Source organism: Anas acuta, chromosome Z (assembly GCF_963932015.1).
Source record: "Anas acuta chromosome Z, bAnaAcu1.1, whole genome shotgun sequence".
NCBI classification, from domain to species: domain Eukaryota; kingdom Metazoa; phylum Chordata; class Aves; order Anseriformes; family Anatidae; genus Anas; species Anas acuta.
Genome location: NC_089017.1, coordinates 32,761,402 through 32,775,789, shown reverse-complemented (window position 1 = coordinate 32,775,789; position 14,388 = coordinate 32,761,402). Strand labels below are relative to the sequence as shown.

At 34.9% G+C, this 14,388-nt stretch overlaps 1 protein-coding gene across 1 annotated transcript in view; it reads left to right on the top strand.

Moving 5' to 3' along the window:
• The window catches only part of RORB (RAR related orphan receptor B), a 165,705-nt gene extending 152,866 nt beyond the window's left edge, over positions 1–12,839 (top strand). The window contains exons 9-10 of the mRNA XM_068667236.1: positions 1,944–2,056; positions 2,563–12,839. Coding sequence (XP_068523337.1) covers positions 1,944–2,056; positions 2,563–2,718 — 269 coding nt within the window. The 3' untranslated portion in view covers positions 2,719–12,839. The remainder of the gene's footprint in view (positions 1–1,943; positions 2,057–2,562) is intronic.
• The last annotated feature ends 1,549 nt before the right edge of the window (positions 12,840–14,388 follow it).

Below are 14,388 nucleotides of genomic sequence, written 5' to 3'. Positions count from 1 at the left end.
TTATCTGTTGACTTTTTCCCACACTTTTAACAATATAATTAGAGGTATCTGGGGAACTTGCAAAAATTTGCACGTTTTTCAGTTGGTAGAAACTACACTTTGGGAGACAAACTTAATATCCATTGTAAAATTTTCACTTAGCTCTTGTCATTATTTTAAGAACTGTATTATATACAACATGCTCTGTGACAGATAAATGATGAAGCTTGTGGTCCAACAGTCTGTCTATTTTTAAGCTCATTCTTTTGGCAGAAAGATAAATCTTCAAGGATTGCTCTCATAATTCTTTCTACTTCCAGTCTGCCACAATAGGCATTGATTTAACACTATTGAAAGGTATGTTTTTGCAACAGCATAAATTTTGGAGCTAAACTGTGAAGTCCAAATATTCCTATGTGTTTATTTGTGTAGATACTGTGTGTTCCCTTGGCCAATTCTGTTTCTATGGCCACTGGTAGTACAGAATCCATTGGCTTATCTCCCAGGATCATGATCCCTAACCTTTTCATTTTTTTTTTTCTTTTTCTGATTATCTGCTATTTAGAGGCTTAGTTTTGTCTCTTTTCAGAACATTTTCAGAACATCTCTTTTCATAGAGTATTCTCCACAGACAGTCAGACAAATGACAGAATCCTGCTTCTTCTGTGCTGAAATACTCTTCAGCTCCAGTCTCTTGATTTACATTCTTTCTATGGATTATTTTAGTGACTGGGGGAGGTATGGAGAAGAGCTCTGAGAAGGAGAAGGATTTTTCTGCACCTGTACATTAAGATTCGTGCCTGTGACAAAATTTAATTTCTTATTTCCTCCTGGAAAGCTAAAATCTATAGATCCAAGAATCAGTCTGGATTGTGAAAGAGGGAGAAAAAAAATTACAGCATGGGAACTCAGAAGGTGCTGTAAATGGCTATCAGGAAGAGCTTCTTCACCGAAAGAGTTGTCGCACACTGCAACCAGCTCCCCAGAGACACAGTCATGGTACCAAGCCTGCCAGAGTTTAAGAAGTGTTTGGACTGTGCTCTTAGTCATGTGGTCTGAATTTTTGGGTAGACTTATGTGGTGCCAGGAGTTGGACTCGATGATCCTAGTGGGTCCCTTCTAACTCGGGATATTCTATGATTCTATGAACACAGAGTATTAGTCATTTGGAGATTGTCTTGGGGTCTGCTACTTCACTTTGTGTATGGTTGTTTCCAGAAGCTACGACTTGACAGAATATAGATTTTTTTTTAATCTCCTACGCTTGGGATTTGAGATCAGTAAAAGTCCAAACAACTGTAATTGTTATTCTGCCATATAATCTTTATTTTGTGTTGTTTAAAAAGAGAATATTTTTAAATAATGAGAAATTTGCACTTAAAGATTTTGCAAGAGCTCATAATTCTTTGCATTATTAAATAAATTATTTTGAAGGAAGATTTTTTTTATACAGAATATAATATTTGGTCTCATAAAGTTAGCCTAATAAATAACGAGATACATTTTGTTTTTGTTTTTGATAATTATATTATTTTCAAATATGTGACTGTTTTGATTAATATGCTTATTTTTTATGTACTAAGACACTAAGATGACATGACATCTTTTTTACCTAGTCAATACGAAGTTAGAGCAGTGACTACCAGCAAAGTATAATAAAATGTTTGGATCTTGTTTCATTTCTATTCCCATTTTTCCCTCTAACATGCTGGTTCACACAAACAAATGCAGAGCCAATATTGTGTTGCTGTATACTCAGAATGTGTTAATTAATCTCTCCAGTGATCCTTTAATGGATTAAGATACTTTGCTTCTGAAACCATGTTTTAATTATCATGCAGTCCTTCCTCATGAGAATTATGATTGCTGTGAATGCTTGCCAGCATGGGACACTGAGTTCATCCATGAGCATGTACCACATCTGTGCTTTTCTTGTCTTTATCTCTTCCCTTCCTTTTTCTTAGACAGAGCCTGGTTAATAGAGCCAAGGAAGGTCCAGAAGCTTCAGGAAAAAATATACTTTGCACTTCAGCATGTGATCCAGAAGAACCATCTTGATGATGAGACTTTGACGAAGGTAAATTGTTAAAACAAGGAGCCAAGCACTCCTCAGTCACGTGTCTCTTTTTGTAGCCACTTCTCCATTGCTGCATTTATATACATTAAAATCATCACAACAAATGCTTTCATTGCTGTAATTCAACAGTAATCATTGCTGTTGCACTCTTCTTCTTGGTGTTGTCTTTCCTCTTAGTTCATATTTTGTTCTATCCATTAATTACTTTATTTGGTATCCTAGAAAGAGTGGGACCACTTTAACTGTGCTCTGCTAACCCCTAGAGAAGGTTTCTTGTTAAATACTGTTTTGGCACTTCTCTCAAGTTTCCAGGACAATTGTTTTTATCCTTTAACGGTACTTGAACAGTGGTCTTATATAAGGTCTGGGTAGGTAGTTTTGATGGAGTTCAGGATATTGCATCCAGTTAACCAAAAAGATACTATATTAGTTCACTCTGGAAACTGTAAGTTATACTAAATTTATTTCCTCCCTGTTCCTTTTCTTCTTATTTTAATGTCTCACAGTTAATAGCCAAGATACCAACCATTACTGCACTTTGCAACTTGCACGGAGAGAAACTACAGGTATTTAAACAGTCTCATCCAGATATAGTGAACACACTGTTTCCTCCCTTATATAAGGAGCTTTTCAATCCAGACTCAACCACTGGCTGCAAGTGAAGGGGATAATAAAATTTTCACGTAGTCATGGAATGCATCACTGTTAAGACAAAAAGAAATGTTTTCATAATGAACTTATTAAAAATGTCACTACTGCAACACTAGGAATGTTCTGCACTTAATAGAATTATTTTTCACCGCTACAGTTTGAAGAATGTAAATATGCAACTCTGAGTGGGGATGTCCTTTTTCTCTTTTATTTGTTTTTGTTTTTGTTTTTTTTTTAACTGACTATGAGTATAAAATATAGTACACTGGGTGTTACCTTTTTTAAATTTTATTTTATTGGGATATGTTTTGGGAGACAACTGTTCATAGAATTTTATTGTAGATATAAATGAGAATAGAGCAGTACTTTGCAGTATTACTCTTGCTGTTTATTGTTCAAATATAATTTAAGAAAATTCCACTTATTAGACTTGCCTATTTCTATGTTTTTAGATAGTTTAATGCATGTGGAAATTTGTAGCTTTCTTGGAAATTATTGTGCATGTATGAAATACGTATATATATGTATATGTGCTATATACTTATATATATATATATGTATGTATTATATGCATACATGCTGTAGCTTAAAAGTCCCATGCCTACTTTTAAAGGATGCTCAGCCAGGCTGTCATGCATTTCTTGCTCTCCAAGTAATGTATTAGATTTATTTTGGGCAATCACAATTTGCTTTGCCAGTCAGAGTTAAATCATCAACTGCCAATGTGTAATGACAGGATCACTCCTGAGACGTGTAATGTAGTGCATGTGTGCAGTCTGTAAATGAAACATCAGGAATGTATCAATGGTGCAAAAGCCTTGTCTGGATGATTTTAGTGGAGAGAAGAAAAGCTTTTTTGGAATTCTCCCTGTCACAGGGATACAGCATATAAAAAAGTGAACGTTTTAGGACATGATGTCATTGAAGTGTCTGAAGCACTGAATAAAAATCTAGACTGTCCCACCCATACATTTTTCTGATTCCGCAAAGGATTTTATTTTATATATACTTCTTTGAAAAGTAATTTCAAGACTTGTCTTGGTTTTTGCTTACCTCAATGGAAAGACTTAGTGAACTCAGCAAAAACCATAGAAAGCCTAAAATGTAGCTCTGAGGGAGGGAGGAGGAAAGTCAAAGCAAGCAATGGCCATGGTTACAAAGATGAACATAACTATCGCTATTTCTGACGTAGCCTCATCTAGATGAGACTGATGGTTTCCATTCCACATATATGTTACATGCACATACACTTACGTGTGTATATATATACACATACATAGGGATGATTTTATGCTCTCTTCAGGAGACAAGCAAAAGATTCAGGCTATCTTTTTGTCTCTCCCTGAATTGATTTTATGTGCATTTATTTGTTTGCAAAACCGAAGGTAAACATAGGAGGAAGTTAAGAAGCATAGACTACTACAAACCTAAAGTTGGGGATTTATTAAATTTAATTGCAGTCATGATTAACATATTTGGAGTCTACCAGAGATAAAAAACATAAACTTTTTGCCTGTGGAAGAACAGGTATTCAATTCCTGTCATGGCTCTGTCTTTAATGTCACTTCTACCTGTTGTGAGCTTTTCCTGAGAAGGCCCTTCAGGGGACACCAGCAGAGGAACTAGAACAGAAATAAGAGGATGCAGAAATAAGTGAAAAAGAAATGAAGCAAAGGCAGGGCAAATAAAGAAAAGCAGATGCATTTCTTTATTTCAAATCACATTGAAGGCAATGCAAGCTGAGGCTTGGTGAGGAGGAGCATGTTGGCAGGCAGGCTGAAGGCCCCACTGTCTGCCAGGTCACTCCCAGAGCAGTGCTCCTGGGACCAGTGGGGACACAGCTGGGCCTTATGGTGGGTGCAGAAACTTGGCTTGTGGCAGTGATAAGCTTAAGTCCTCTGGCTTTTCCAGGAGACCACACAGCTCCTGTCTCAGTTCAATGCTCCGTTTTCTGCATCATCTAGTAATTCAATGCCTATTTCAGATAAAATTGATATGGCCAGCCCTCCACCAACCAGTTTGCAAGTATACATACACTGTTTTAGCTCTCCCAGACCTGATACAAGAGCAGTTATGATCTCACAGCTAATAAATATTTAATTCCATTCCAACTTATATGTATATAACCTGCACAAGCTAGTTAGTTGTGCTGAGAATAATTTTATTGTGAACATGACACAATCTTCCAAATTACTAGGTCCTATACAAAATAAATCTCTAAAACACCTTTTTCTTCCACCAAATTCAGAGCATGTTTTCTGATTATTACATTGATATGTCTTCAGTTAACATGGTAAAACATTGCTCTTGATGCTTCTTTACAGCACTTAGTAAACCCTGACTGGCATCCTCTTAGAAGGTGATTTATCTGCTTGCAGCAAAGCTGTGAATAGGACTCCAAATTCCACCTCTTTCTAATATCAAAAAAAAAAAAAAAAAACCAACTAACCATATTTATGCATGGTCAGCTTGAACGTACTTGGAAAAAAAAAAAAAAAAAAGTCAAACTGAATCCCACAAGAGCTCAATTTTAAGTGCAGGGGATTCATGTTTTTCTTCTCTTTTTCAACAAGAACATATCTATCTATCTATCTATCTACTACCTATCTATCTATTCATTTGAAGTCTTTTATAAACTCATTTTCTGTATAAGTAACATATTTAGCTAAGCACCAGGATATAGAATGTGATGAATATTACTGTTCTTATTGTTGATAAATGAAGTTTATTATATTTAGAAACAATCCACAGTTATGCATTACATCTTGAAAATATTTTATTCTTTTCAAATAAGCTAATCAGTCTTTAGCTGACATTATGACTTAAGCAGGATGGCAAAATGGACATCACCAGTGAAAATGACATATTATTTAGTAATTATCCATGGGGAATTTCATCCTTAAAGCGCTATTCTTTAATCACTGCAACCTCTTGACCTCTTCAGTAAAATTTGACCAAATCGTTAAGGATAACCCTTTTCTAAAGATAAAGAAATGAAGATAAAGAAGTTAAATGACTTACCAGAAACCACAGAGGTAGCAGTGTACAGTCTGGGGTGAGAAATGGATTCTCTCCTTTTGTCGTAAAACCATAAAGAATCTGGTATGCAAAAATCCTCGTTGTCATTGATAGGCAATAGCCTGTACAAACAATTACAAATATTGCTGAACGAATTATTATCTTAAAACAATAACTATCAATAGCTTGTTCTAATTTTGTTTCTACTTTTACAGAATTTGAGGAAGTAATTCTGTTATTTATTTGAAAAACAGAAAATTATTCTCATACATTTTTTATTTGTGCTAATTAGAGTTGATAACATTTATTTAATTTTCTGTGATTTTGGACTGGCCACATAGGTCAAGTAGTACTTCTCCTGCCCTTCGTTAATTGAGTATAGAATAACAAAAAATTACCACATGCTACAGGCTGGATTTTTGTTGTCATTGTTGATACAAAGTCATTTGTACACAAATTCTCAATATTGGATTTTGTACGTTCCAGTTATCCAAGTAAATAACCACATAGACCACTCACAAAATGCATTTCAGACAATATTGAGACAATATTGGTGCAATGTTTTATTTCTTGTTAGCTTTCATTAGTCTGCAATAATATCTGGAGCCCTTCAGTCAAATCTTTAGAACTGGAACTTGTCACATCTGCTCCGTGTAGTAATTGGTTACGTTTGTTGATATTTTTAGTGACAAGCTCGTCACACAGGACACAATTTTTAATGATTGATGAATTCTTGGTATTTAACAAACAGATATTTAAAACATATATTGAATCTTCTAGAATTGCTTTCAGATAATTGAACCACATTGATCTAAATTTTCCTTGGCATCAAGCAGGCAGATGTAGACTGTTTGTTATACTACCACAGAGACTTCACTTTGGTGTAAATGTCACTCTAGCCAGCTCTTTGCATAAAGAATTAATTCCAAGAGTCATATTTTCTTCTAATGGAAAGAATGCTTTAGTGATTGCTAGGGAAAAAAAAAAAAAAAAAAATAAAATAAAATAAAAAAGAAAAAGAAATCAACATAAACAAACAAGGTAATAGAAGGCATTCAGTTGAATCAACTAGTTTCCAAAAAACAATGTGTATTTTAAGATTGCTTTGTGATAGGCAACATTTAGGAATTGATTTTGCAAGTTGCCAAGCTCCCTGAGCTCTAACTAGGTCTGCTAAAAACAGAGGCATCTCAGCACCACACAGAAGGTGCTCAACTCCTCACAAAGTCAGACCTTTGATGTTAAGAGGTCCCCTTTGAGCTTTGTGGAGCACAGTCAGATGTCATCATACTTGCTCTTTAATGCTTTTCCTTCACACTTGCTGCTGTTCATTTTTGCTTCATTTCACAGGGACCAGTTTATTCTCTCAGTTGTGCCTTGAGCACCAATGCTGTCTCAATGTCTGTGCAAGGTTATGGTGCTCCAGTTGAAGCAGCTACTGGGTTTGCCTGTGAATATAAGCTTTATTATATGACTTTCTTTGTTCGTTTTAATGGTAGCAGCTTGCACAGGTGTACACTTTAATCCTTTGGGTTAATTTTGCTGTATTTCTGACATACAAACTTCTACACAAAGAGGATGCAAAGCTGTGCAAAGCTCACAGGCTGGCCCCTCAACCTCCCACCACTGGGCTGTAGGAGCTGCTCCAAGGCTGGAGCACTCTGCAAAGCAGTCAGGCAGCACAGCTAGAGAAGTGCAGCTGATTATTACATTCCCCACTGTAAAGCTGTGCTACAAAGCACAGATGAGACACATCCAGGCACCTTGCATCTTCCTTCCCTCTGACTCTGCATTGATTGTGCCATTTCCAGAAGGACCAAGGTCCAGCCTGGAAGCAGATTATTTTCAGAGCCATTGTCTATTAGACATCATAGGAATATAGCACTGCACAATTGGACCAAACTGAAACATGGCACAATCTTTTTTAAGTACATGTGAAATGGAAACCTGAGATGGCTTTCTTTTCCTGACAGTAACAGAGTATACACACCTACCAACCTATCCCAGCACTTTCTGCCTCCATTCTGGAGACTTACTTCTATCTCTGATATCTATTACAAGCAGCATGTTGGAGACCCAGTCCTTTCTTTTTTATGTTTCATGCTTTGTAAATGACAATCACTGCTTGATGCAGATATTGCACTGTATGCCACTCAGGGATGTTTCATTATTAAAACTAGCTATATAAGTATAATGGTGATAATGAGGAAGAGAACACTAGAGGCTTTGAAGGGCAGTGGTTGAGCTGCCCAAATGAGCACAACCCAGACAAGGCTTTCAAGCCAGTGAAGTAATATTGTTATAAACTGTTATAAACTGAATTCACTGTCAGAGTTTCCTCAGCTTGGTGCAGGATTCGCTTAACCTATTTTTTCACAGTTAGTGGAGCACTACTGACCGGTCAGTTTATGGTGTTAAGTCCTTTTGGAAACAAAAATGCAAGCAAGCTCTCTATGAGTTACTGAATTTAGGCAATTGACAAAAGAAAGTGCTGTTTAAAGGTACTGAGTTTAGGTACCGCTAAAGTGAGCTCATATTCAGAATTGCTGCAGGTGTGTAAGACGAAAGGTTAAGATGTGGAATAAATGATAATGTCAACAATGACAGCAACAGTTTTGCTGAGCTACCACATGGAGAAATGCCTATAAAGATCGAATAGTAGAAAATTAAGTGGCTAACAGCTGCCCTTTCCTCTCAGGGATACACAAAGTCACAGCTACCCACAGGCCTTTGTAGCAATGCTTCTCCATGACATCACCAGTCCTTTTCTCATCCCAAGGGTAAAATAAATAAATAAATAAATAAATAAATAAATAAATAAATAAATTCAACTTTTAAACTGCATTGGTGAAAAAACTCCCATTTCCTAGTAATGAGAGATGAGAAATGCATTTCTGCTAATCCCTAGTTTTACTAGCTTTCCACTAAATATTTTCATAGACCTACCTTTACAAGAACTCATACAAAAAGGTACATTTCAGGGGATTATCTTGCCAGCCATTGATTTAATTTCATTTCTCCAACCAATAGGTTTTCCTCAGCTCACATAATGACCATTGTTGCTATTATTTTAGTGAGTATGTATTAATTTTTACCCTTTCCATCTTCTGAAATCACTACACCTAGAGACGGGTGGGCAACCACATCAGGAGTTGGAAAGAGGAGGCAAATATCCCTATGCATAAAGGCTTTCATAATATTATTCTTCACTGTCCCTATCCCATGGCAACTTTAGTTTCAATTTTCAGGTTGCTGGGAGCCATGTCTAAATGGCTAAAATTCTTGCTAGCATGATAACTACCCATTAAAAGAACAATCTTCTGGCCAAAGAACCTTGACTCTCTTTTCTTCTCCTTTTACTCTTAGTTCATAATGAATGAGGCCTGGAGTGCTGTATGACTCACTTTTGCTCTTTCTCAAAGATGACGTTCACCTGCAGTCTGCAAGGAAGGCTGCACCCAGTAGACAGGAAGCAGGTTCCTTCCTCCTCTTCCTCCCAGCCTCCATGTCCTCATTTAGCTGTACCTTCTCTGCCTGTGTTGTCCCCAGAAGTCAGACTTATGGGAATAAACCCTAAATTTACCATCCCAGAAATGGTCTGCAACAGACCACTTAACTAAAAGAGCCAATTGTATATGCAGTCTAAACTGCAGACAAAAACTGTTGCGATGTAAAATTTCTCCAGTGGTAACTCATGGATCAGTAACTCACTTAAAAAGGCAGCCCAAATGTTCAGTGACATAATGGATGTGTCAGTGTCATGTAAACCATCCTTCCATTTTGTGTGTGCTGACAGAATAAAGTAATGCACAAAACACACGGGGAAAGGAAGAATATTTCCTGGGTATTACGGCAGGCAGTGAGGGTAATACTGCTCACAGTGATTTCAGTAACACAATGTACTACATTTGCATAATTCCATCATCCTCATAATTCAAGCACAGTACATGGGGAGAGAAAGAAAACATCATTGGATATAGCAGCAATAAATAAATTATAAGTGTTTCTTTGTAATCATACATGCAGAAAATGTTTGCTTTGCACGTGATCTTCTGTAGAATAACATAAAGAAGAAATCATCCAATGTAGATACCACAATTTTTTTTGCATATTTGTTGGAATTGTTGGGTGGAGCTGCTAATTTGTGATCAAAGATACTGCTGTTGGGAAAAAAATGTATGTGCTTCAAGAAAAGGCTGAGACCCTTGTTTATGGCTATACATTGGCAACAGTAAAGTATGTTCAATATAAAACTCTTTCTGGACAGAATGAAAGAATCGTCTCCTAATTTTCAATATTGTGATCACGTTGGTCCCTTATTATTTGACCAATGAAAAACTGACTGCATGGAAAAACAAGCAGGGCCAGATGGGCAACTGCAAAGAACAGGCTTTACCTTGAAGACTGTTTCAGACAAAACCAGCTTATTTAAAATTAAAAAATAAAAAAAAATAAAAAAAATAAAAAAGCACTTATACTTGTCTTGATTAGACACACAGCTTAATAAGTCAAAGTTACTACATTAGGCTGTCAGCTTCTATGGGGATTCCGATTCAGATGCACTACAGTTGTGTTTTTTTAATGTGTCACTTCAATGTCAAAATCAGGCAAAAAAGGTGTTTGGTTGTTAATCAGAAATGTTAATAATATGTTACACTACGAAGTGTGGACTACATATTCTCGTGCAGTAGACAGGGATTTATTCATGGACTTATTCTTAAAATTCACTGAGTATCATAGCAAGTGAACTAGTGGTGGTAGTCTTTGCCTCATGCAATGTGTCCTCTGGTAGGTTACAGGGAGTGAGTGGCTCTGTAATTGTACTTCTGGCCACAAATAAAACACAACAGAATTCTGAGTAAGCACCCAGATAAATCAAACACATGGGGTGTTTTGAGATTTATGCTAATCGCTGTGAGATAATTCCCATGTTAAACTAATTACTAGAGATATAATGAATGGATGGTATAAATATATTAAGAATCAGAATAGCAACAAATCCCTTATTTTACAACTGCACCGTCTGCCTCATCTGATTAACACTAAAGAAAGTTACTTAAAAAATAAACAAACAAAACAAGAGAGAAACCTGAGTATGTATTGTAGAAATGTAGAAGACAAATAAAATATTTTTTCAAATGTAATTACTTTTAATATATGCTTGTGGAAGGTCTAATACTATGTATGCTGTCTCTGTAATTTTTGCTGTATATAACTGGGGACAGTGAATACACTGATTTTTTCTATGTCTCTGTTTAAGCATAAGACTTTGTAATGATTTTTTTTAAAGAGGAAAAACATCAAAGAGCAAATTATGTAATTGCTTCCTATAAGTGTATTGTACTCTTCAGTTTTTATGGAAACTGATTGTAATAGCTAAAGCCTTTTGACCAGCCGTTGATGTTTAGTGTATACTTCTGTTTGTAATGGGGAAAAAAAAAAAAAAAAGAAAAAAAAAAAGAAAAGATGGGACTGTCAATCAAACCTGCTCCCTGTGAGTCTGTACAGTGAGAATTGTATTAATACCTGCAGACTGCATTTGACTAATGTGATTTGAAGAAAGGTTGATTAAGCTAATAATGTTTCCTTACAGCATATGGCTTTTATGAATTCTTCTGGCATGGATTATATTAGTAGAAACATTTTTTCTTTCCAATGAGCAAAATATTTTTGTATGCTTTTCTTATTCAAATCTGAGGTCAGGTCACTCACTCGCTGTAATCTGAAGCCATAACTGACCTTCACCAAATACTTGTTTCAAAAATCATAATAGAAAATGAAATTATGTCCAATTCATCAGCAACTATAATAACACAGGCAGGAGCATAAATAACACAAAAATTATTTGGATGCTTTTCCTGCATCCCAATGTGACTTTAATGGCTAGTATTTTCTGATTACCAATTTATAAAAAAAAAAAAAGAAAGAAAGAAAGAAAAAAAAAAAAAAAAAAAAAACATAATTAAAATAGATATTTAGATTTAAATGAAGCTTTCTAATATTTTTGAAATATCCCTGCAAATGCTTCCTTGCTTTTAGGATTATGAGAGAAACTGATTTTTCATATACTTCCCACTTTCAAATATGTAATTTTTTTTATTCTATTTCCAGTTCATTTTGTTAGAGTGAAATGAGATGCTAAGACCCAGATCTCCAAGCCCTAAGCTGTTTGGTGCTTGGCTGTAGCTACATTGTTGTAAATCAATTTGATTTGAATTGGAAGGGAGGGGGAGGGTGTGCTACTTGAGAAGTATGCTTACCACTGTTGGTAACACACAAGAGTTGCATTGTCTGAAAAGACATTTGTTAAAAACAGTAACAACAACAACAATAAAATAAAATTAACGCTCAAAATGAATAATTCTGAAAAGCTGAATGAAAATTCCTTTCTAAAATCAAATTCCTCATAGAGTCAACAGTGGGTTGTTTTTTTTTGTTTACTTTTGTTTTGTTTTTTTCCTGAAGCTTAATTGTATAATAATTATGATGTATCTTAACTGGCTTGTAGATTGAAAAAGCAAAACCACATATGAGCAATGATATACTGGGTAAAAATCTGGCTTAATTGAAATCAGTGGTAAAACCCCCATTGATTTCTGTGGAACCAGGAGTTCATCCAGCATTTCTACATCTGCAGTTTTCTTCTGATCTTTATCCCTTGTTTAATATAACCGACCTAATTTATGTGTAAGTGAGTAAAACTACAGCCTGATTCATTTAGAAAGTGACCGTTGAGGGTTTTATTTTTTATCACAAATTTCCTAGGACAAACATCCCTGTCAAATGAAAAGGTTCTATATTACTTTAGAATGTAATAGATTTTGTCTTATTTTATGTCCTGTAAATTATTAGTTCAATACTGTTAGTATTCCATAATAATGCACACATGATTTTTGAATGTTTTCTGTAAATGACAATCAATGTTGAAGTTCCTTTCTTTAATGCTGAAGAAAATTAAAAAAAAAAAAAAAAAAAAAAAAAGCATAAGAAAAAAAAAACTGGTTTGTCACTTTTCTCCCCCTTCCTTTGAATCACCTGGATCTGTCAGGAAGAAGTACTGTGTATGCATTTTCAAAAGACAATAGTAAAAATAAAAACCTAAACATAAAGAGTCTATACTTATTTTCATGATTTCTCTTGACCTATTGAATTAAGTATCACATGTTGCTCTATCAATGCACCAAAAGTGTCTCTGCTTTGCAATTTAAATTATAGCTGCAACTTTTGAATATGCAGATTGTTAGATTTATTCATTTATTTCTCTATTTAATTTAAGGAAGGCCTCACCTAGCAGAAGAACAAAAGACTTAAAGCTAGAGATGCTTGAATTAAGGTAAACTGCACAATGTAACAGCAGGTTATCTAACTGAAAACAAGGTACTGTATTTAGAAGAAATAACGAATGTATATATATTAATTTTATGTATTTCTAATAGTAATTAATAGCAGAAGATGAAACAGAAAATGCTAGCTGTTAAAGCTAAAGATGACACCTTTCAAATATACTATTATCTCATTTTTAGGAGTCTAAATGTAAAGCAGAAGAAAATTTAGAAGACAATGTCTAAGACATGATATTGCACTGTTAAGCATACACTTAAAAGCAGCTACACGTTTAAATGTTCCTTAAATCATGATGCAAGAATGCAAGTTTGGGTTCTGAGATGCAATAAGTGCATCTTAGCATAATTAGATTTTCAAGTCCTAGACATTTAAGACTCATCCAGAGATTTTGTATCCATCTGAAATTATTTCAGATAAATCTAATAATGACTTCACATATAACCATCTTTCAGATATCATGAAGTGTGAACAGTTTTCTAGCCAAATTAAAAAATTGGATTATTTTATTTATGTGTTCTAAAACACAGAACTCTCTAAGTATGCTGGTGGTATTTGAATAACCACTGTTACAGTGTCACAGGTGTTTACTTTATAATAACCTGTATTTTTTTCAGTTAGAAAATCAGAAACAATGTAGTTTAAATCAGTATTAGCAGATACTGGTGTAGATACTGGTATTTTGTTATTGTTTGGTTGTCTATGATATTTTAGACTATCTTGTCTTTCTAGTGAGCCTAGGAAGAAAAGTTTTAGTAAAATATTTTCTTTTCCTGAGATACAGAAACAAACTTTTGTAGCTACTGACTGGCAAATAGTACAGTGATGGACACTTTGTGAGGAAACAATATTTGTAATCAGAACACTATTTTGAAATGCAGTTATATGAAAGTCTTTCAGGGCATGGCTCACTACTCTGTCATGTCAGTTCAATGTCAGTGCAACTCCATTGTCCAGGCCATGTAACTCCACAAATAGATCTATTCATACATGCATGAACCATTTATTTTATACATTTTGTAAATTTTAGCTTCTGAAACATAGATGATGATACAGATTAATATAAGCTTTCAGGAAAGAAAACAGTGAAGTGCTTTAGATAGTACAACATGAAATAACAATCACTGTCTGTCCCAGAAAGATTATACACTTACAAGTGCTCACTTAATTACATGCTCATGCAAATGTCTAGATCATCAGGTGATAACTTGCCACATACTTTAAGCACCATCTTCATTACAGGAACTGTCTCATGAAATGTGAGAACTCAAAAATCATTCAACATCTTTACTGGGTAAATCAAAATCTGGTTAAGCTATTTT